The sequence below is a fragment of the Crocodylus siamensis genome, chromosome 1 (genome assembly GCF_052110815.1).
Source record: "Crocodylus siamensis isolate JL-2025a chromosome 1, ASM5211081v1, whole genome shotgun sequence".
In the NCBI taxonomy this organism is placed as follows: domain Eukaryota; kingdom Metazoa; phylum Chordata; order Crocodylia; family Crocodylidae; genus Crocodylus; species Crocodylus siamensis.
This window is the reverse complement of record NC_143395.1, coordinates 71,856,179-71,881,051: the sequence shown is the minus strand read 5'-3', so window position 1 is coordinate 71,881,051 and position 24,873 is coordinate 71,856,179. Positions and strand designations below refer to the sequence as shown.

The window sequence follows — 24,873 nt, the reverse complement described above, 5'->3', positions numbered from 1 at the left end:
CCAGTTCCCCCAAGGACTCCCAGGAGTGACTAGGAATAATGGTTACAAGCTGGCAGAGAGTAGATTCAGGCTAGACATCAGGAGGCACTACTTCACTGTCAGGGTGGCTAGGGTCTGGAACCAACTTCCAAGAGAAGTGGTGCTGGCTCCGACACTGGGGGTCTTTAAGAGGAGGTTAGATGTACACCTTGCTGGGGTCGTTTGACCCCAGTACTCTTTCCTGCCCAGGGCAGGGGGTTGGGCTCGATCTGCTCAGGTCCCTTCCAACCGTACCAACTATGAAACTATAATGTAGGCAGCTCAACTTCTTCCTTTGCTGTGTGTACAAGGCAGCCTGGCCTCCTTCATCTTCCCTGCCCTGCCCTACCCCACCCCTAGGAGTGGGAGTAGGAAGCAGAAGCTGGGAGCCCCCAGCCACTGGCACAGGTGCAACATGGGGAATGGTGGTTGTTGAGTGGAAGCCCACAAGGTGCATGTTAGCCCCTTATGAACTTCATGCAGCCTGTGGGCCACCAGGTGAACACCCCTGATCCAAGTCTCTCAAACATCAAACCTTGTCTACATATAAGAAATGCTTTAGTTATCTAGAGCCACTTAAACCATATCCTCCTTAGCATGCAACAACCAACTTCTTCATGTCAAAATACAGATGAATCTCATGCAACAAACTAGGGCACAAATATCTCTAATATTCTTGAAAATATAATTAATCAACATTTGCTGCCTCATTTCCTAACTGTGCTCAAATCCCAACTGCCACTTGCTGTTTTATTCAATGGCAGCAATTTATTTACCTGCATTACTTTCCCATCTTTTCCACGATACAGTGTGTACAGCTGGTAGGCTCTGAACTCATGTGGAGGTGGTGGCGACGAGCACCGGTGTTTACTTCTTCGTTTGGGCAAATTCTGTTGAGGACCAGGGAGGGTCTGCTGGTCAGCTGGTGAAGTGGGGTCTGAGAGTGCTGAAGTCTGAAGAAAAAACATGCATTTCCCCCATTACAAAATCCCCAACAAACTACTACGTGGGGTCTGACAGAAAACAGCTCAATGAACACAAGAGCACAAGAGGTTTGTGTCCAGAGACATACATCCTAGTCTCTACTCTACTCTCACTTGAGTGGCATTGACATGTTCCCAGTTCGATAATAATTATCACTGCAAGTATCAGAATTCAGCCCATCGCACCAGTGGCATGACTGACGCCATCTCCAGTGGAATGATTTCCCCTTCAGAAACTGATTCCTGACTACTCAATATCTATCTCTCACACTTGGAGCAGCAAGCATTGGAGATGGTAGGGAGATGGCATGCCTACTCACTAACAAGGAGATGGGATTCTCAACAGAAGTCCCCGTCTCTGCTACTTCAAATCTACCAGTACCTTTCCTTTTAGTTTCTTCTTTTTGTTCTTTCCTCTGGGATCTGGAGAGGCTGACGGGGGTTCATCTTTCAAATCTTTCCTCTGGGGTGCCTGGTCACTGCTATGAGTGTCATCAGCAGCTGACACACTGCCCTATTGAAAAAAAAAAAAGAAGAATTTAGCAGCTTCAGGGGTAGGGAGGTAGTTTTGGCTAGTGTCTCTTTAAAGCCACAATTTTAAGTTGTTCTGATTTTTTTCACGTAACAGAAATACTGGCAGAGAGTCTTCAACAACAATGTGAGATGCACTGTGCACCCTCCTTTGGCCATCCCCAAAAAGCATCAAGTGAGGAACACCTACAGAACTCATGATAATTAGGGCTGTGTGCATCTCTCAAAGCGCCTGTATTGCTGCACAGGAAACTGCTCAGGCAGATTCAACTGAATCAGTGCAAAAGGGTTTATTCTAATCACTCAACGCCTTCAAGCACATAAAGCTGGTTGGTAATACATAGCTGTACCTTGCTCTGTACCACTTCGTCTCTTGGTACAGACTGAGCTCGCCTTTCCTCCTTCAGTTTCTCTCTCCTCTTTCTCAGGCTTCTTCCACGATTAAAGCGTGAGACCTGAGGCAAGACAACATTTTGAATCAATAAACACCACCACTTTTTCTACTGATGCCCTATTTCAGAAATTAAGTAATAATACAGGCTTATTTATTTGGTTTTTTCAAAAGGGGTAACCTTTTCAATTTGCTTTGCACAGCAGCGCATAATGGGAGCATTCGTACTGCAGAAATCTACCAATACTGGCATAGATCCATGAAGGGACTAGGAATTGAAATGCTGAAAATCATAGCACCTAACTTTAAGTAGAGAGGGGTAGATAGTCACGTTAGTCTGAAGTCAGACAAGAGACAGGGCAGAGTTGCACCTTGTTGATTAACTGAAAGTTTTCATAACCAATAGCTTGCTTAATCAGATGCTATAAAAGAACTTGTAGGAAGCAGGCATTCAAATACAGTGGTTTAAAAACAAAGGATAGGAAAAAAGGGAGGGAAGGACAGGTGGCACTACTGAGAGAGACAAAGGTGCGTTGAAGAGAAAAACAAAGCAATGAATCCATAGGGATACAGGGATTATAAAGTTTTATTCAGCTAATGGGATAAGAATACATAGTCTCTGTTTAGGCCATGCTTAACACAGTGCAGTCTATGGATGATTTCTTGTTCTGTAATTTCAAGTCAGTTTTTAAATTGTTTTAGTCCTTCCATAGCTTCTGTTGCTATATAAGCTATTGCTCATGAAAACTTGCACACCTCTCAATTAGTTACTCTATAAAGTGCAACTGTGCCCTGCCTTCTGCTCATCTTAAGTACTTTGCTATCCAGTAAACTCCTCAGTCTCAGGTTAGGTATGCAGGGTCTCTATGTAATGCATGGAGACAGGTGCCTAAGAATGGGATCCAAAAAAGTCATCATTTTGAGCAAGAAGCTTTCCAAATTACCCAGCAGAACATACCAGAGAGGGAGAAGGCCATATCATAATTCCCCTCAGGAAGTTGCACATCTCTCTCAACTCATCACTACAAACTATACCCTGGAGCTAAGCGCCTTAACTGAGTCAGTTTTTACTTGCTCAAAACTCAGTAAGGGGAGGTAGAGGGACAGGAGGTCTCCTAGTGACTGTACTAACCACCAAACTATGAAATAATTTTCATGGTCTGACCCAATTTTACACAGAGTGAAACAGTTTCAACAGGAGAGGTTGAGAGCCACACACCTCAGACTACTCCATAACTCAGTGGTTTGGACACACTTCTTGGAGGTGGAAGATCTGGTTAAGATCCCTGCTGCAAATCAGGCAGAGGAGGGATGTGAACATGGATTCCCAGGAGCATGCTCTAATCACTGGAATACTGGCTATGCAGTCAGTGCTGCTGCCGCCACCCCACTGGTGTTATGAGACCCAGCTTGGTGGGTGAACTCTGAGAACATCTCCCAGATCAAGTCCAACAAACAGAGGCAGGGAAAAGCCTGGGGTGTGAACCCTGCCGGGGCTCAGACACTCAGCAATACCATCAGGATACATGTAGTGGTGCATAAGCCAAGCAGCAGAAATGTAGGCAATCCTATGGTAGAAACTTAGGCACTTACGCAATTTAACAACCTCCAGACTTAGGTGGCAGCTGAACCAATGTTTTGAGGAACTCAAGCCCCTGAGAGACATTTGTCTTAACATATGTGCAGGGGAGGATATGTGATTCTGGGATTGGGGATCAGATCCCAATAGTGCCTTACTTGCAGGTGCAGAGGGAGGCCCAGGTTCCCCCTGCATCAGCAAAATGACACCAATCAGCTGATTGTCACTGGGGCCAAGCACCAAATTGGTCCTCAGTCCTAGCTGACAGCTTTCCATACAAGTAGCTCAGCATTACGTCACAACAGCCAAATGCTGGGTTCCCTGTGCACCAGGAGCTATAAAACCATATGTGCCACCCAAATGGGTGGAACACAGAGTTATACAGCTCCAGTGCATGGAGAGCCCAGCATTGGGCTGCAGCAGCCTGATGCCAGGTTCTCCATACACTGGAACCTGTCAAAACCCCATGAACCACCAATCTGGGGAGCACAGTTTTGAGCAGTCCCAGCCACACATTCAATTTAAGACATGGTACAAATGAGCCACAAATTTATTCCATGTTATATGAGTGTGTCCAACAATGAAGTGTCTAGAAAACAAGAGGTTTGAGTCAGGGGACATACATCCTAGTTTGTACTTTCATTTGAGTAGCATGGACACCCCACATTATATGCGGAATAATGTTGTGGCTCATTTACTGCATTAGTACGCCTTAAACTGAGCTGTGCATGTAGCCAGTTACTATTTAAAGGTGAAATTAACTTGTTAATCATATCTTAAAAGTAATGTGTCAGGGGCCTCAGCATCATTTAAATGTTGGATTTAGGCAGACTGAGCCCATTGCCTAGAATTTGGCTTCAGTTCCAGGCATGTGGCCCAGAAGATATCCCAGAATGTTCCTGTCGGCTAATACCTTGGGGTTATTGCTCAAAAAGAGAAAGAAAAAAACAGTTAAAATGTACCTGAGATGCTTTAGTGAGGAGAAGAGCAACCTCTGGATTATTGTGCTGTCTGGCAACCTCTAGAGGTATCTGACCTGCCTGAAAGGACAAGAAATAAATTATTTCTTTCAGTCAGCATCAAGCTAATAAATCATGAAACATCTAAAATGAAGTTGTTAAACAGTCTGTGTGCACATGTCATATAATCAAGCATCTTGATTTATTCAGGAACTAACATCCACATATTGTCAGCTGAGACTTACAAAATCTGCAGGAAGTTCTCTCTGAAACATGAACATAAGAGCCCGAAGGGATTCTACATTCTACTTACACTGTTGACAATGGATGCATCAGCTCCTGCTTCCAGTAAGAGTTTAACCACCTTTTTATGATTTAGTGCAGCAGCTACATGTAGTGCAGTGTCTCCAGCCTGAAATGTACAAAGCAACATACAAAATGCTAATAGATATCTCTGCTTTCTATCATACTGTATTTTCAGTTGCTTACGCCCATTTATTATGCCCACATTTAGTTACAAGATTGCTAAGATCTAATTAGGGTTAGTCAAAAATAGGCAAGCTTTAAAGGATGGACTAACTCACACTGCTTTGAGAAGGCAGTTAGAGCTGTGGTTATATACGTTTCAGATAAAATAAGTGATCTGTGTGACTGTGCACCAAGGAACATTGTTTTGGAAAGGAGAAAGCAAATGGATCAATTCTGCCTCCAGTTGCAGGACCTATAATGTCTTAGAGGGCAGAACTGAGCCTTGCAACATATCCCTATTTCTTTTCCAGTTGTGTAGATTTGGTGGTTTGAACTTTGATGGTCACAAACAAATGAGCCACTTCTGTATAAGATATGCCCTGGAAAATAATCATATAGCAGCAAAACTCTGTTTGATCTTGGTACAGTGATGTTCCTTAAAGAAAACATGATTCTGGGAACACAGCTACATAAGAAGCTATGCAATGTAAGATCAAAGCACTGCACCACTGTCCTTCATCTCTGGCCAGGAACCTGAAGTGCAAGTGAAAATAACTTTGACCATGCTCAGCCTCAGCTAACACTTGCCAGCATCAGTTTAAGAGAGAAGCATGTTTGGCCCTCGTGGATAATACTTCAGGGTAGAGAGGAAACAGTTTCAGTTTACACTATCCTAATTCTAGGTAATAGCATTCAGTAGCTCATTTTTATAAGCAACTTGATTCATTTCCTAAAATGAAATTACATAGTGAACTTCATTTGGTTTAAACCTATTCCATTAGTTGTAATACTCCCTATCTGGAAAACAAGATTAAACATACAAATTAGAAAACATCCATGGGATCCTGTACCCTATACAGAAAGTTATTTAGTAACATGAGATGATTTGGTAAAGTACCATATAATTTTGCTTTTCTTAGCAGCTTTCCATTTTAACATGCTAATCCATTCTGTTACACCACCCTATCAGTGCTGTAGGGACAGCATTCAGTTGCTTGTTTGCATTCTAAAACAAATCTGGATGGTTAATCCCAGTTTAGACTGATCATTACTTTGTACTTAAAACAAGTTTTCCCTTCAATTTTTGCTTCCCACAAGCACCAGGACAAAAAAATAAAACACAAATGTCAATAAAAACTCTTCACGTATACAGTACATTAAGCACCTTCAAAATGAGCTCTGTTTCCATACCTCTGCAAAGGAGGTAATGGCATTAACCCTCTTCTACGGATGAGCAAAGTGATACATAATGAGGTAAAAGTACCTTGCCCAGTGTCACCATATACTAAATTAGCAGCAGAATGGGGGACTAAAGCCCAGAGGTCCCAACTCCTAATCCCTGCTCCAACCTCTATTTCCCATTTCTTAAACAAAAACCTTATTTGCATAAAATATAATAACTACAAAATGTTATAAATAAATGTAAATGCAATGACATGTCCTGAAATGATAATATGTCACAGGCACACCATTCCTTTAAGGCTATTTTTGGAAGCCCACGCTTCTTAATATCACCGTAAGATGTGTATTAATTAGAGACTACTCCAACAGGCCCAACCAAGTCAAGGCTGTTTGTTCCAATGAGTAGCCTTATAAAAAGGGTGTGTAACTGTGGTGAGATTCATGCACTGACCTGGTTCTTTTCATGGACAGAACAGAAAGCACTGAGGAGTACCCTAATGATGGGCAAGTGATTATAACGAGCAGCAACGTGCAAACAGGTATCTCCTGCCTGCAAACAGAAACAAAGCTCTAAGCATGTCATCATAATAGAAAAGCTTGTGTTCTAGGGATGAAATAATAAAGCTATTTAATACTGAACTGGAGATGTGGTGAATGACATGGGTCTTTGCTGCATTATTTCCTACAGAGACCCATATATATTTTTTCCTCTGAAATTATATGTATTACTGGGAAATCAAATGATTTGTCTCCAGTACTGTAGAGTGCATGGTTATCTTGTAGAAGGGTGCAAGGCATATACCCAAGGAGGCTGTGAACTAGGTCCTCAGGTGGCCATTGGCCTCAAAACAGCTAACAGTTGACACCAACTGAGGATTGGGCCATACACTTATGTACAGCCAGGATTCTAAATGTGGAAAAGGTTATAACTGTCTTGGTCCTTCAACACATCTCAAGCAAGTGTTGTCTACTGAAACAAACAACAACAGGAAGAACCATTTTGCTTCACAAAGTGCTTAAAAGATAGTTAGCTGGGGAAGATGAAGGGCACAAATGATGGAACAGGTCAAAAGGCAGTCTGTTCCAGGAATTTTATATATATAGCATGGAGCACATAACCTCTAAGGTGTCTTCCAACCCTATAATTTTATGACATACCCCTTTCTATTTCAATACCAGTTTCCTAGATAAAACACCCTATTAAAATTATGTTAGGTTGGTCTGTTTTGAAAAACCATGACACTTCTCCTGAAACCAGAACTATACAGCACAACAACATATCCAGTATACATGGCAGAACAAAGCAGTATATAGCAGTACTGCTATAACCCTAACAGTATGTACAGACCATTCAGGAAGAGTAGGAGAGGTTAGATCTAGTTAAAAATGGCCACCCAATCCAAGGCAGGTCAGGATGGAGGGTGAGGGGGACGGGGCTAGTACACATGATCTGGCATGACTGGGGGGACAGCTGGGGTCTGGGAGGGTTGGCAGAATGTGGGGGGCAAGTGGGGTCTGTGGCAGTGCAGAAGCATTGCTGGGTCTGGGAGGAATAGGGACAGGGGGTGGGCTTTGGTGGGCTGTGGGGGGAGTGAGGGTGGCTGGTCTGTGGGGAAGTACTGTCCATCTGGGAGTAGGGTGAGGGGCTAGGGGGCTAATAATAGCCTGGTGCCATGGAGGGTAGGGAAAGCACAACCCCAGGGCTGTGGCCAGCAACTGGGCTTGCCCAGCCCCTGGGTTGTGCTGGGAACTATACAGAAATTCAGTTAAACTGGTACTGCCATACCCAATCTAAGTTAATCTTACCTTGGAGATAGTTTAACTTAGATCAGGTTAGCCATTTTTAGACCAATCTAACCTTCTTGAACTTGTGTACAGTTCACACTTAGATGGACTTAACTAGGGATCTAAGTGTAAGGTCTGCACCTGGGTAAACCAAGTTAGTTTGGGTGGCCATTTTAATGCAATCTAACCTCCCAAATGGCTGTACCTAGCCTAAAATATCACCACTAAGAAGGGGAGAAAGAGAAAGGAGACACAGACCAATAATTGGGCCCATGCACTGGAAATTATACAGTAAATACAGATATAAAGGCCTAAGGCTTTTAGAAAACTCTGCTTTTCTGCAGGCTTTGCTAATATTTACGCTTTCAAATATTTGGCTTCAATGCTTATTTTCTGTTCCTATTTTAAGAACCACAAAAGGGAAGGAAGCAATTTGAAAATTCAAAACCATCTGTAGCCCTCCAGTTTGGTTGACCTACACAATTTGAGGTAACGTGCCCTGATGAAGGAATCTCTCTAAGGAATTTTGTTGGTCCGCATAGGTGCCTGACCCGACCTCAGCATTTCCATCATGCAGTTACAGAGGAGCCTTCATTTACACGCTTCCAGTTCAGCACTTGGGTAGGGCCATGTAGGTTTTAAATGTATGATCAAGGATAGCTTGTGCTTTTAACTGTTACACAGACCAACGTCTTTTACTGTTTCTTCCACCCACCTAAGAAGCTTAAATTTTGATATTTTTTCAACCAGACATTTTAGAAGCATGTTTAGCCTGTCTACAGTTGCAATTTTCCTCCATCCTCCTAATAAACAACTCACACCATAGTATTTTTCAAGTTTTAGTTCCAGAAGCTGGAGCAAAATAATAATAAATACCCCCCGTTAGTTTGAAACTCACATTATTCTTGAGATCCGCCCGTGATCCTCCAAGTAACAGAACACGAGTGCTTTGAGAATGACTATTCTGGCAAGCCAAGTGCAGAGGTGTGTTACCTGCCTTCAGAAAGATACAGAAAGATAAAAAAAAGCCATGTGTAGAAAATTGACATAAATCCTAAAAAAAGGTGTCACATTTCAATCTGTGTGTCTTCTTTCATGCTAGGCTTTTATACTTAAAGAAAATTTGCCTATGAAAAATGAATTTGCAATCTCTTAGCAGCTCCTGTTGGACAAATCTCCACATCATTAAAACAATCTGTCAGTTGGCTTCCTCAGCAAAAAGTCAAAGTTATGAACTATATTCCCACTCTGCCATAGTATTATCTCCTTCAGGACACAGCAGAAGCAGGTACCGGCCAATATGAGGAAATCTGGACTGCCACAGCAACTTAGTTTTGTCACTCTGTTGTATTCACACTCTGATAAAGGGCTGTCTCAAAATGATTGGCAGTTTATCCAGTATTTACAGCTCCTTTGATGTTAATGTCTTCTATTGCTCCATAGTACCCAAACACATAGGACAGCAAATCATATTTTAAACAGAACCATAAAAGTTATACACGTATTGTATAAAGGTTCATGAAATGAGAAAGTGAGACACTGCTATTCTCTAATAATATGCATCATTATGGGAGTTATCTAAAGAAATGTCTAATATGAATAAGCATAAATATTATGATGGCAAAATAATTAAACTTTAGAAACTGAAAATTAAGCTGGGGACCTAATATAAACAGAAAGGGTGCAACAGTCGATTGAAACAGCATCATCAGAGAGTTGCAATTACCAAAGTAACCACAAATAACTGTGACTGAAAATGGGGCTATGCCTGTCTTAGGTTAGTAGGCGTTTCCTTTCTTCTAATTTCTTTCCTCTTTTCCTTTGTTTTCATAGTACGATTTAGCTTTACAGATTGCAGCTCTTCTGAACTGTCTGCTTGTTTAATATTTTTACAGTTTTCTTTAATGAAATGTTATGCAGTTTTCCTTTACGTATGTTCAAAGATAAAATCAAATGCCTTATGCCCCATAATTCCTATTGCCTGTAACAAAGGAGATAGTGATATCCCTACACTATGAGTGTTCAGCTGAAAAATTCCAAACCCTATTTTAGCACATACTGTTTGTTGCCCTTTGCTACATTTGAAATTTTTTCATTAACCTTTTTGATTAGGCGATTTGAAGACTAGCCTCCAGTAGGTACTTTATTTTGATCTTAATAAAGTAGTTTATTTTAATCTTAACAAAAAAAACCCTTTATTTCATGGTTTCATTGCACTAATTTATAATAGTTTTACAGCCCTCACTTCCTAACTTCTTGTTGTGCTGTAAAATATCCTGTCTGCAGTTCTGATGGGAGATAAGAGCCCTTGCTTTGTTAATTCTCCTTTCTAAACAGTTCACCAGATACAATATAAGAAGAGAGACATTTACAGATACCGATTTCTTTTCTACGTGGTTTGCATATAGATTCAGCTCCCTAATTTCTGCTAAGTTAGATTCTTAATGCTATTTTCCCATTAGTTCAACTAATATTCAATTTAATCACAAGCACAATGAATCCATTCAATATAAATTAGGGCTCTGTTGAGGTTTCCATAGGAATCCCATTATTCTTCAGTCATAATTAATGTATCATCCAAAGTATTACTGAGCTTCTCCTGTGTCAGCTGTCAAAATATGAATTTTCTATTGTCTGTGGTAGAATCATTCAGGCATAATTAATTCAAATGAAATGAGAAATCTCACTAGGAACTGAACTACTGCCTGTTGAGATGTGTCACTATCAAAAATCAACAGTGATGAGGAACAGCCATTTCATATCAGAACTGAAAGCACATTCAGCATGCGTCTCACCTTGTTTCTGGCAAGAACATTAGCTCCTGCTTTAACAAGCAGTTTGGCAGACTGACTGAATCCATGCCAAGATGCTTCATGAAGAGCTGTATTGCCATCCTGAAGGGCAGAATCACAAGAGCAATAGTTTAAAATGCATATCTCCATACAGAGGAAAGTCACATCCAGAGATTCATTGTTGTGCACCTATTTGGACATTAAAACAAATTTTTTTTCTCTCTCATCAGTTTTTGTTTGGGGAAAAGCACACGTACACCAGACTTAGGCTTAAAAAACCTTCTATAGACATTTATTTTCCTTCAGGCATCCACTCTTCTATGTTACCATCCTCTCAGTTCCTAACCAAAGTTGGAGGAGGGGGTAAAAAGCACCCTGTTCAAATTTGCTGATGACACTAAGATGTGGGGGGGACGTGGGCACATTGGAAAGATGCAACAGGCTGCAATTCAACCTAGACAGGTTACAAGGGTGGGCGGACGAGAATAGGATGGGTTTCAACACAGGCAAGTGCAAGGTGATGCACCTCGGGAGGAACAACCGGCACCATACCTACAGGTTGGGGAACTCCCCTCTTGTCAGCACGGAGGCGGAAAGGGATCTGGGGGTCATCATTGACTCCAAGATGAACATGGGCCGGCAGTGTGGAGAGGCAGTAAGGAAGGCCAACCGCACCTTGTCGTGCATCCAGAGATGCATCTCGAGCAGGTCCAAAGAGGTGATCCTCCCCCTCTATGCAGCACTGGTCAGGCTGCAGCTGGAGTATTGCATCCAGTTCTGGGCACCACACTTCAAGAGGGATGTCGACAGCATGGAGAGGGTCCAGAGGAGGGCCACTCGTATGATCAGGGGACAACAGGGCAGGCCCTATGAGGACAGGCAGCGGGACCTGAACCTGTTCAGCCTCCAAAAGAGAAGGCTGAGGGGGGATCTTGTGGCCTGTTATAAACTAGTCGGGGGGGGGGAAATCAGCAGGCATTGGCGAAGTCACTGTTTCCCCGAGCACCGCCACGAGTGACCAGGAATAACGGTCACAAGCTGGCAGAGGGTAGGTTTAGGTTGGATATCAGGAGGTGCGACTTCACAGTCAGGGCAGCTAGGATCTGGAACCAGCTTCCAAGAGAAGTGGTGCTGGCCCCTACCCTGGGGGTCTTTAAGAGGAGGTTAGATGAACACCTTGCTGGGGTCATTTGACCCCAGTATTCTTTCCTGCCATGGCAGGGGGTCGGACTAGATGATCTGCTCAGGTCCCTTCCGACCCTAGAAACTATGAGACATATTACTGACCTGTGCATTTGGTATGTGCTCCATTCCTTTTTATTGGTTAGAATAAACCTGTTCAGACATTTGTGACTGTATGGTCCCCTAGAGGCTGTGCCAGAGAGATAATAAGCCTTAGGAGTAGTGGCAGCCCATCAAGAATTGTCCTTTAGCTGAAATGCCAGAAACTTTAACACAAAAGGACATAAGGCTTCTATGTGGAGTTCCACATGGTGTGATTTAAAACTGATGTCCGTGATAATTATATGAACATGGCAATTGTTTTTATAGTGTATGTAGCTATGAAATGCAGTTAATTCTCAGCAAGCTGCATACATTTATGCCATGAGAATGACAGCAAGCAATAGGCCCACCGAGTGAAAAGTACTCAAACATCACACTAGAGAGTAGTAAAGGCCCAAAATTACTTTTCTTGCGTCTTCCAAAAAGTCACACAGGTGAGGAAAGCATCACTAAAAGTTTTTTCTTATAGTTTTAGGTTGGTCTTATTTATTTCCGTATTAATTTACAGCCAAGAACTTTTATTTTCTGAGCAAGGCAGGGGAAACTAGGGTGGACATGCATTTCGGGTGGTAAAGATTTGCTTTTATTATCAGTCTCAGGTAAACTATGAATTCAAATATCTAAAGGATAAGAGATTTTATGTACAGACCTACTACTCATGCTTTGTCTACACTCTAAAGCAGGGGTTCCCAAAGCTTTTATGCCACTGCCTGGCAAACCACGACCCAGCAATCACAGTCGACCACGGCCAGAATTTCCAGCCGGAAGACAGGTAAGGATACCCCCACCCCCGTGGGCCAAACCCTGCGCTGGCACGGGCCCTGCAGAAAGAACCATTGTCTCTCCGCCTGGCTCTTGGGCACCAGAGTTTGTTGGTCTGCAGCCACTTCTGTTCTGGCAGCCGACCGGGGATTGAGAACCTCTTCTCTAAAGTTAATCTCGGAGAACCAAGACTGACTTTGTATCGTATTAGTGCACATGGAGCATTGTTTACTTTGATGTTCTAGCAATCTAGCTCATTAACCCCAAAAATACACTAGAGATCAGTCCAATCAGGTAGTGGTATATTATGTTGTCAAGCAACACGTATATCACTCTTCATTGGCTTCATTTCACAAGGTATATGCTACCCAGTATGCAGCAGCATTTCATACTTCTAGTAAATTGTACAGAGTTGCCAGTCAGAATGAAATGATTCTATCTAGATAACATTGTCTTTTCTACTCCCTGGAGTGGTTTCTTCATAGCCATTCAAATTCACCTCCTTGCTTATAAGAAAAACTACACTACTCAGCCTCCATGGTATTGAGTTCTCAGCATCAAAGGGCATATACAGATGCACTCCAGGAGGCAGGGGTGCACTTCAATTACAGAGGCTCCAAGAGCCACTCTAATTAAAGTGTCCAGAGCATCACATGTATCAGTGCCCCCAGACTGAAAAATGGCAGCTGGGGTGCTTTAACTAACGCTCGTTTGATGAGCTTTAGTTAAAACACCCCTGCTGCCATTTATCAGCACAGGGACACTGATATATGTGACGCTGGAGACATCACCATGCTCCAGCAAACTTGATTAATCAAGTCCGCTCCGATGCGCTGTAATTACAGCACGGAGGAGCAGCCTCTGCACGCAGGCGCCCAAAATGCATTGCTTCCATATCTGCCTCACTCCCAATATGTTTCTTTTGATGCCTCTGGACTCCAAATCATAATCCCAAGGAGAGAGAATCAATTTGTGTCAAGTATTATTAAAAGAGAAAGACATTTTCAAACAGCTTTTATTATTCTTTTAAACTGATCTTTCCTATTGAATTCAAAACTCTGAATATTTACTCCAGACTATAACAACTAACTTCTAAAAAAAATTCTTTATTTAATGCTAATATACTAGTCTAGCTAACAGGTCGCTGCTTTTGTTCATTACCTTGTCTTGTCTGTCCAAAGAGCTCCCCTCTTGAATGAGAGTTGCTATTACATCTGTGTTCCCTACAACGGCAGCCCGATGCAATGCCGTCTGGTCGCCCTGCAAAAAGCAGCAATACTTCATTAGTGACAGATCTCTCACATCTAGATTCCACATGCAACTATGTTTCATACCTTAGATATAAATATAGCACATCTATACACATACAACACATTTTACATCACACATTCCACTGAAATACAGGCTAGTTTTGAAAGTGATATGAACAAACCATTATTCTTATGATTTTCAAGATGAATGGAATCATTATACAGATTAGATAGATTGAGCTAACAGTTTACAAGCAACTGAACAGTCCTAAAGACGCTAACACATTTCACATGCCACTGAAGAGGTAAAATAGATGTTTACTCCTTGCCACAAAGGGCAAAACATAAGCAGTGGGTTTCTCAAGCAGATCCAAAGAGGTGATCCTCCCCTTCAATGCGCCACTGGTCAGGCCGCAGTTGGAGTACTGCGTCCAGTTCTGGGCGCCACACTTCAAGAGGGATGTCAACAGCATGGAGAGGGTCCAGAGGAGGGCCACTCGCATGATCAGGGGGCAGCAGGGCAGGCCCTACGAGGAGAGGCTACGGGACCTGAACCTGTTCAGCCTCCAAAAGAGAAGGCTGAGGGGGGATCTAGTGGCCTGTTATAAATTAGTCAGGGGGGATCAGCAGGCATTGGGGGAATCACTATTCCCCCCGTGCACCGCCAGGAGTGACCAGGAATAATGGTCACAAGCTGGCAGAGGGCAGGTTTAGGCTAGATATCAGGAAGCACTACTTCACAGTCAGGGCGGCTAGGATCTGGTACCAACTTCCAAGAGAAGTGGTGCAGGCTCCTACTGTGGGGGTTTTTAAGAGGAGGTTGGATGAACATCTTGTTGGGGTTGTTTGACCCCAGTATTATTTCCTGCCATGGCGGGGGGGGAGGGTCGGACAGGGGTCGGACTAGATGATCTACTCAGGTCCCTTCCGACCCCAGAAACTATAAAATTACAACAAAGCAGATTTAAATAATAATAATAATTTTAAAACTTCCTAACCATAAGAATAGCAAAGCAAAGGAACAAGTTGCATAGGGAAGTTGTGAAACTTCCTTCCTTCACTGGAGGTTTCCAAGAAGAGGCTTGATATGCATTTGGCTAGGATAATTTGGAAATAACACACCCAGGGCTGGATTAACCCTTTAGTGGCCCCTAGGCAAACAAACTTGTGGGCCCCTATTTAATATTGTATATTTATATTACTTTTTTCACTTAATAATTATAATATATAAAATAAGCACAACTGGGCCCCTTCTTCACTTAGGGCCCTAGGTATGTGCTTCATCTAGCTGCTCATGTAAATTTAGTTCTTTTATCCTATGCAATTAGTTTGACACTTGTACATGTCATCATCTAAGTCACTGAGAAAGAAAAAGACTCCAGTTTAAGAAGTTCTAAAGACTAGATATTGACTATGAAACATGCTCTTTTACTTCCCACATTGGGAATCCAATCCAATCCAATCCAATCCTGCTTATCAAGATGATGCTCATCAAGTCATGGATGGAACAAATCTGAGGTGCATGCTGAGAGGAAAAGCCTACAGAAAGCTGTAGTAATAGAATCACAAAATGACTTGTCAGACACAATCTATTTTCAGATAACAACAGGCTATAACACATTAAAAATTGAAGATTTTCAATATTTTTGTCATATCATGTGTAGGTACCTAGACTCAGGTAACTGAATATAATTGAAAAATTTGTTCTCAGTTAAGGGCATCTAGTGGATGACATAAATTACTCATAAGGGAGCGTTTTCTAATAGTATTGAAAAGGTAATTTATTTTTAAGGGCAAAATCCGTACCGACAATGCAAACATTCAACAATCCTGAGTCAGGCCTCAATATACTGAAGCAGGCTTAAAATCCGGAAATTAATTTTAAAATAATACATTTTTAATTCTTTTTATTTGCCTTTGATGTTTTGGTTCCTTAGAGGCTAGGCTTTCAATCTTTTCTCCACAATTCTGAGATAAAAAAAACCCTTTTCTAATGAAAGCAGAAATTTCTGCATATTCCCATGGCTCTGGAAACTGAGAATTTAATAAAATTCACAAGGGAACATAAGAACTGTTAACACTGTGTAAAATACTTGTTTTGAGAACAGTGAAATGGAGCATTTCCCAGCCTTCTCCCATTTGTGGTCGCAACGCTAAAAACTGGGGTTGCAAAGACACAACATTGTTGACCAATTATGATGAAAAAAAAAATCACAGAAAAAGTGGGACACAGCAGGTGCCCCTTTCAGGCTGGCAGAGTTCTAGCCTGAAACGGGCTGCTTGGGGCTGGAGGAAGTGGGAGGAGGGCGATCAGGCAGGGGATGCCACATGCATGTGCATGCACACACATGCATGTGGCAGCAAGGCAGCATGGAGAGCACCTCCCTCTAGGTAAGTCTATGTGGTGGGGTGGGAGAACTGCGGTCCCCATGGTGAGGGAGCAAGGGAGGGAGGGAGTGGGGGAGGGCATTGTCCAGCTGGGCTGGCGCATGGGGCCTCGGGCCAGAGCAGAAATGTAGGGCCCGGCTGGAAGAGCAGGATGGAGCCATGAGCAGCTCATCCAGGGAGGGTGGGGGGCTGGCTCCCTGCCACTGTGTGTTGTGTGCACTCCTAGGGAGGGAGGCTTGGCATGGTGGGAGGGACACACATGCTGCCCAGACTGGCACACAGTGCAGGGACAGATGCAGGTTGCCTTCTGCAGGCTCAGGCTTCCCCACCCCACTGCCCTCCTGCCTGCTGGGCCATGGAGGCCCCCAGAGGGAGGGTAACAGGGTGAGGAGCTCCAAGCCCATTGTGGGCAGCTTGCATCCCCCCCACCTAGGCTCTGCTGCCTGTGAGGGGAGGGGGCATTGTTCTTGTCTGCATCATTTTGGGGTTGCAGAAAAATTTCTAATGTTTATATAGGGTTGTGCTGAGGAAAAGGTTGGATTGGGAAGCACTGGTCTAATGTCTCTTTTTTTTTTTTTTTTCCTTTAAAGCTTAACATTACAAAAAAAATCAACCACCCAAACTGAAATTATAGCAAGGGAAATGATTTCATTGCAACTGCATGGATCATGCACTTTTTGACAGCTATCATTATGTACTAACCAAGAGCAGCAGGATAGAAATTTTCAACCTTTTCAACAATGCCATAGCATTCTAGGCTGTTCAAGATACTACTAATGCAGCATGAAAGTAATTGGGTAGTATGTACTATGTGCAGACTAGTTTATCCCATCACTAACAGGGAAAGCAATCACCAGTTTAAGCTGACACTTTTGCTGGGACAAGACTCTAAAGGACTCTATAGGTAAGAAAACATTTGCAACTGTGATATATAAAGCTTTAATAACTATGGTGGCTATTCATGATTCCTGCATTTTTAAAGCCTAGAGCACACTGTAGTGCAGAGTTCAAAAGCTGAACTTACATTAGAAACAGGAAGGGACAGGCTGATTGTAACTTACAAATAAGGAACCATTTATTAGGTTAATGCGATTTGTTTCTGTTACATTATTTTTCTTGTTGTAATTGTCTTATGTCACTTAAAGTAATAGTTGTTAATTAAGAAGGCATTTAACTTTTTGGACCTCAGAAGATACAACAGCTACTTCTATGGATGTTTCCCTTTCATTGAAGAGAAGCAAGAAGGTGAAAACAGACTGCCTCACTTTTCACTCCTGCAACAGCAGTACCTGCTCAGAACCAAGCCTAATCTCAAAGCACCTCACTCTGTCTACAGGCAACACAGAGCAGCTTGTTTTGCTGTCAGGGGGCTCATCTACACAAGACATTTACTGCAGAGCTACCTAATTAGCTCCACAGTAAACGTCTCAAAGTCTTCACATGTGACCCTATTAGGCCGCAGGAAACTAATCAACTTCGCCGCAGGTAAGTATGTGTAAGTACAAATGTTATCCTACAGTGGAGTTCTTTAGGGCACAACAATGTATAGAGAGATGGTGATGGGGCTGGCTGGAGCACAAGGGCGCTTCAGTGTGAAGGCTGCCTGCTATTTGGGGCAGCCTGACTCAATGTGCTGCGGTCCTGGGTGCACATTCAAATGCAGCACCCAGGAGCTATTGTTCTAGAGTTTTATGCTCCACACTAATAGCACATGTAGATGCAACCAGGGAGAGCATTCTTCATCACCGAGACTTTACTGAGTGAGACCTTGAAAACCAGATCACAGGGACCTAACTGCTCTAGCTCCTCAGGTTTGTATTCCACAATGTTACTGCTTTATCTCTATTCGTACACTGAGTAAAAAAACTAGAATTTTACTTTGAGGTTCTCCATTTCGATAGACCCTCTTGATTTCACCTGACACTATTTCTTCTTGAGTTACTGAACAATGCAAAGGTACGTATCATATTGAATACATTTTTTAAAATTAATCCCCTCCACCCACATCAGCCGAGTTCTGATAAAGATATCTTGTCTTCTAGGAGAGAGTTATCATCAGTTATGAAGTTGACTATGGATTTTTGTTTGGTTTAATCTGGGTACCGGCCTCTCTCTCCAGATGCAGAGATAGTTATCTAGATAATGTAATCACTTGCTTCTGTTTCTCTTTCACATTAGATTTCTCATATGGTCTGTTACTTCCTTTTATTTAAAACAAAACAAAACAAAACAAAACAACAGCCACCTCCCAAGTCTTTAACAGCATACATTTTAAAAGGCATGATAGGATCCTATCCTGGAGACTGAAAGATAAACAATAACTATGATGCATATTCATTGCCCAGACAATCAATTATGTATATAACCTGCAGCACACACTTTATGATTCAATTCATAAGTAATTTACAGACATGGAACAATTTTTAGACTTGCAAGATCAGTAAAAATGAAGAATGATAACTACAAGACTGCATCACACCAATAAGACCTTTATAAAAGAGATGGGATGGTGTTTGTCTAGACTGGTACAGTTGGGATCAGATCCAAAAAGTCATTAGGGGCCTCTATACATGTGCTCTAGGGTGCGGGTGTGGAGGGGGGCATTTTAATTAGAGTGGCTCTCAGGAGCTGCTCTAATTAAAATGCCCACAGCATCTCATGTATTCAGCATCCTGCATTTCAAAATGACAGCAGACGTACTTTACCTAAAGCTTATTCAATGAGCTTTAAAGTACCCCTGCTGCAATTTTGAAATGGAGGGTGCTGAATACACAAGATGCTGCAGCACTCTGGATTTATCAAGTTTGCTCTGATGCATTCTAATCACGACGCATTGGAGCATGGGTAAAAACGCCCTTATCTGCTAAAGTGAGTCAGGCAGAACATAGTGCAAAATTATGATCCTCAAAGCCCCTTGCTCCAGAGTTAGCTGCTGCCTAACTCAGAAAGTGGCTAAACTCCAGGGATGCCTCAGCAGTCGATACCAAAGTTTCTCAGGTACTGAAGTTCTGCTTTGGCAGTTACCCAGAAACAAGTCAGTCTCAACAGAGTTGATCAAGATTCTCTGGGCTAGAGAGAAGATGGTTCAGTATTTCAAAAGCAAGTCTCTATTCAGCATGCTGTATTTTGAGGACTATGTTCTGATGTTCCAAGTTCCTCCTATGCATTGCCTAGGGAACCTCTGTACCTAACTCCAGGCTACGGTCTCCACCATAAGGAAGAAAGCATTTAAGAGTATATCTGTACGACATAGTGCAGTACTGTGCAGCGCTCCCCAAGCTACCCTGAATAACAGGCAGTACAGTCACAGCAGCATGGCACTTCAAACTGGCTTCACTGGAAGCAGGTTACCCTACCTGGGATGAAAAGCCACAGTAATGCAGCTATACAAGCATCCAACACCTGAGCCAGCTCATTCAGAATTAGCTCAGGGAGCTCTGCATAACATTCCTTTGTGCCTGTAGATGTACCTAAAAGTTACACTTTAGTCTATTTTATATTTGACTCCAAAGTTGTAAAGCCCAAGGAGAGGGAGCACCAGAATCAAACTAAAGACAGAAGTAGTTTTAATAACTTTACCTCCTTTCTCAGCCCTCACAAAACCCAAAGGAAAGGAAAGGAAATTCAAGACTGTCTTAAAAAAATTCAAGATTGTTATACCAAAATCAGGTGCAAATTTTAAAATGCATGTAATTATTAGGTATGAGGTGTTTTGATTATTTTTTTGGTTTTTATAGTATTATGCTTGAAACCTAATTAACCAACACATTTTATCTCTTCCTACCACCACTTCATGAATCACTTTAAAGAAGTGAATGTCTCCATCAACCCAATCACCTCTGGTAACAATGAAATCATCCCCTTCTTGGATCTCCTTCCAAACACACTCCTTGTTTCCTTTCACTTTTCATGCCGTTTATACCATTCACTGTTACAGCCTGTCAAACTATTTGTTTTCAAATAAATTATCCTGCCATGCAAATGCTGCATAAAAATCCAGAGCATGGTGTTGCCTTCAGTCGTTAATACCAATTACTAGCCGGAAGTTAAAAAGTCTTACATTTTTAAATCAAAGGGTGAACTATGAAATGTTTCTTTAGGCTATCACTGAGCTAATTAGCATAAGGTCTTAATGAATACTTTGATTATCTGAAGCAACTGTATACATCCAGCATCTGGACTCCCCAAGTATTTGTCATTGTGAACTTGCAATTTCTTTCTCCTTTGCTAAACAAATACAATCACTGCAAATATCCAAAAGTAATTATTTCACTCTTGTGTGTAGCAAAAGACAATAAGAAACCAGCCAAGGAGTTAAGGCAGGAAAGCAGAAATAGGACTGAAAGGATTTAAACATTCTGCTATAACCTGAATATTTCCATCTGGATGGGATGGTTCTAAACTCATGAGAGTCTGTGCCATTTGAACTGAATTTTCTGTTTCTTCAATTTTAATTTGCAAAAGGGGCTTACAGAGCTAAGGTTTTGGGCGTGGTTGGTTGAAGTGCCACTGTCAAAAAAAATATGTAGTGGACTCTATTTGAAGGCTACACAGTCTTTGCAAAGCAACAAGAATAAAGCCCAGCCATGCAACCATGCATTTTTAGGAGCTCTACCATGCTATACTGCCAATACAAAAATGTTACATGCAGCTGTGTCAGTGTGAAGCTCAAGGCAAGATTGAGGTACAAGATTTCTAACCTCCTTCTCTCTTTCTGATCTTCTAGGGTCCTTTCTAGCCTTTCTCCTCTGGTTTTTCTTATCCTTTTCTTCCTTGATTTCTTTCACCAGGGCAACCTTCTCCTTGACTATTCCTGAGGTATGTGCTGTATGAATACTCATTGACCAATCAGAGATTGTATTAGCATTCCAATAAGAGTTGGCAGGATTGGTAGGGAGAAGGAAAGAATTAGTTCCCGGTGTTGCGTACTCTACAGAGCTGGAGTCCACAGGTTGAAATTCATAATAATCCCACTCGAGGCCACTGGAGGTCATTCTTCAACTAATCCTTATGTCTTTACTGTGTTTTAAAGGACAGTATCTACAGAACATGAAGTTAGTACTTTAGACTCCCCACAATATATTCTCTACAGCTCAAATACAGCTCCAATTTTATTTTTTTTAAATGAAGTAGACTGTGTGTAATCACAATTCTCTACACAAATGGTACGTTACACATTTAAACAAGTCTTTTAAAAAAATAAAAAATAAAAATAAAGTGTACAAATTCTTCCTCACATGAAGAATTTAAAAAGTGGGGCCTAAATATGAATATGAATACACACACACACACACAGGCATCCTTTTCACTGATACTGTTCATAAATATAAATAAATATATGAACAAAATCAATGAAAAGGATGGCTGTTATGTGTATGTGTTTATGTAAAAGCTAAATGTGCTCCTTCCTTGGTTTATAGCAAACAGTAAATGCGACTTAAGACAGAATACTTGAATTTACATATTTAAAGGCAATGCAAATGCTTCTTTCTGGTACATATCAAAAGTGCACAAAATGAATTACACAAAGAGAAATTATAGGTGGGAGAATTTCTTTTACCTATCTGAAAGTAAAACCAATATATTTTAGCTTACATATTTAATCTTAGGCAGTCTTGTGAAAATTCTTGACTGAGTTTTATTCTCCTTCCCTCTTTGCTACAAGCAGCAAATGGAAATACAAATCCTCAGAATTAGTAATAATTCCTGGAGCTCTCAGTACTAACACAAGGATCTCACAAGTAGAATTTCAATGTGATAACATCATATTCACAAACAACCAACATTCTAGTCTTTTAAAATTAGTTACACTGCACACAGTGTGGTATCACATTGTCATAAGCCAGGACCTGGAAAATGTGAGAGGAGAAGTGAACAAAGGTCTTTATGACCTGAATATATCTGAAGTGCAAGACACATTTTGGCTATAATAATGCTAACTTCAGATTTATTCTTTTTCCAACCCGCCTACTACACCAGCTTTCTTTAGAATACAGTTATACCTACAAATAGTCCAGGTTTTGTAACCATCACATTAAAAATGCATACTACACTCAGTTTAAAAACAAATATTGGCAAAACTTGGATTCTTAGGCTAGCAGCCTATATTTATCAGAAAACCTGACAGCACTTGTATACCTCCAGCAATTTTCTTATTCCAAGAGTACTCTTTTCTGCAAATGTTAGGATCTGAAAATTCTGTACAAATATTAATTAAACAGGTCTCCAAATATACCTAGAAATTAGCTCAATTTTACAGATGGGTAAATTAAGGGTATGGACAAACAAATTATACTGAGTTAAAAGTGGGGGGACTTTCTGTGCATCAGTTGTTCTGAATTTAATATTTTGCATCTGCTCTTATCCCACAGTAAATGAAAGCTAAGAGGGGCACGTTATTCTAGAATGAAACAAGCCAAAGATACCATGATTTAGCTTTCCCTTTCCACACGACAGAAACAGCAAACACTTGAAGCAGTTATCACAGAGTATCTAACCTACCCTCCTTTGAAATTGGTATTGATAATACTCTGAAGTAATGAGAGGGTAGGAAACTGAATTACTGTTGAAAGAGTAAGTTCCTCAGAGTAAGACTGACTGTATGAAAACATAGGTTACAAACCTGCCAAAAGCTGACCTAAGCCTCCCTGTGAGTCACTGGCGAGGCTGGAGGTACCTTTGGGTCGAATTTTTAAAAGGTATTTAGAAGTATACCTAAGGATTACAAAATACTTAAGGATGTAGACAGGCACCCAAAGGGAATCAACTGCCTTTTGAAAATCCCACTATATGCATATTCTCAGAGACAAAAGAGCCAGAGCCCTGGGTGGCTGTGGTGGCAGGGGCTGGACTATCTACAGCAGCAGCTGTCATTCATGCTCTGCAAGTGTGCACCTGGTCTAGTGCCTTACTCACCCACCGCTTATTACACTACTTCTTATTTCATCTGCACTTTCAGGCAAAAATTACATGAAGTCATAGGAATTAGCTGCTAGGACTCTGGAACAGGTCATGTTTATTTCAGTCCTTTGAAAAGCATCAGCCTAAATCCTCCTTTGTGAAAGCAAAATTCCCACAATGACAGAACAAAACGTTCTTAGGTCCCACCATCGGAGACAGGTCTGCTCAAGCACTCTCATGAATTTTTAAGTGATATTAAGCAATGCAAATTATTTGGTTGGGGGTTTTTTTAATTGAAAAGTATCATCTGCTAATTTTAAGTCTGATCACAGATAACTTGCACTTTCCAGTTATCATCCAAAGGTCACGAGACACAGATTATAGACCCTGCAGCAAGCAGGATATGAATCTCCAATTTGCTGCAGCTCTGTACAGCATTTCAAGGTGATTGCTCAATTATGTACACACTCTGGAATATATGCAGAGAAAAGCTTCTCCTGCATTCTGAAGTCTTCCCTGTGGCAAACACTCCTGGTAGATTATGTCAGGTACCTAAAGTACTTCACTGGGACTCCCATATGGCACAAATGACCTCCCATTTTACTGGTGTATCAAATAGCAGTCAACACCCTTGATTACTATTCATACAGAGCTGTAATAAAAAGGGATCTTGCAAAACTCTGCCAGGGAACCAAGACACGTGTTTCCAATACTGATTTCACTTGGTCTGCTTCCTCTACAGCTTTGTCTGAAATTCTTCAGAATGAGAAACTATGGTGGAGAGACTTGGGGCTGATTTAACCCCTCTTTTAAGAAGCTGACTTCTAAAACAGTGAAGAAAAAGGATTACTATTTGACAGGGCATATATCCCTCATTATAAGGACAGGGACATCTACTTACATCATCCTGAATATCAAGGTCACAGCCTGCCTTCAACAAAATCTGGACAACACGGAGATGGCCCTTATGGGCAGCAAGATGCAATGGGGTCCGGCCATGCTAGGAAAGAAAAAAAAAGATTTTTGTACACTTCAAGGCCAAAGCTTAATACATGCTAGGTCACCAGACACTATCCCATGTCTCTCCTGCCTTTATGTATATGCTCATACCTCCTTTTCTGGACCTACCAAATTACCACAATGGTTGACATATTATTTATAAGAATATTTCCATAATTTTTTGTGCGTGCTGCAGATTTGTTCTTCCCTTTCTGCATGGGTTTATTGGAACCAGCACTTGTGACAGTATTTTTCAGCAGAGAATACTATACATATCTACAGTAAGCTTCCTTGTGAACTCCAAAACAGCTTTGTATCCAGTTTTTCAGTAGAATACATGAACCATCTGCTTCTGTCCTTTCCACAGGAAAACCCGTGACCATTTGTACATAATTTTATTATTAATTTACCAGTTTAACATCTTTGAAAACCACCCTACAAAGGTAAGTTTGCTATGAAAGGGATCTACCAAAATTGTGATTATGCAATATTTGCAGAAACCACAATTTTGGGCGGGCTCTGCAAAAAAGCGCAGGCTCAACACTTTAGGTGGGCTTGCTGCAAAATAAATAAATTAACTTAAGCATATTATTAAGCATGGA

General features: G+C 41.5%; 1 protein-coding gene across 6 annotated transcripts in view; it reads right to left on the bottom strand.

Moving 5' to 3' along the window:
• Positions 1 to 24,873, bottom strand: part of ANKRD6 (ankyrin repeat domain 6) — a 215,490-nt gene that overhangs the window by 14,614 nt on the left and 176,003 nt on the right. For 2 of the 6 annotated variants that reach the window (XM_090036687.1, XM_090036679.1), the window contains 11 exons: positions 24,174 to 24,272; positions 15,417 to 15,533; positions 13,896 to 13,994; positions 10,692 to 10,790; positions 8,795 to 8,893; positions 6,563 to 6,661; positions 4,775 to 4,873; positions 4,465 to 4,542; positions 1,883 to 1,987; positions 1,384 to 1,515; positions 795 to 971 (listed from right to left, as the gene is read on the bottom strand). In XM_090036687.1, coding sequence (XP_089892813.1) covers positions 795 to 971; positions 1,384 to 1,515; positions 1,883 to 1,987; positions 4,465 to 4,542; positions 4,775 to 4,873; positions 6,563 to 6,661; positions 8,795 to 8,893; positions 10,692 to 10,790; positions 13,896 to 13,994; positions 15,417 to 15,533; positions 24,174 to 24,272 — 1,203 coding nt within the window. Of the gene's footprint in view, positions 1 to 794; positions 972 to 1,383; positions 1,516 to 1,882; positions 1,988 to 4,464; positions 4,543 to 4,774; positions 4,874 to 6,562; positions 6,662 to 8,794; positions 8,894 to 10,691; positions 10,791 to 13,895; positions 13,995 to 15,416; positions 15,534 to 21,072; positions 21,413 to 24,173; positions 24,273 to 24,873 lie in introns of those variants that run through there. The other 4 variants (XM_090036696.1, XM_090036706.1, XM_090036715.1 and 1 more) reach the window with 4 other exon arrangements.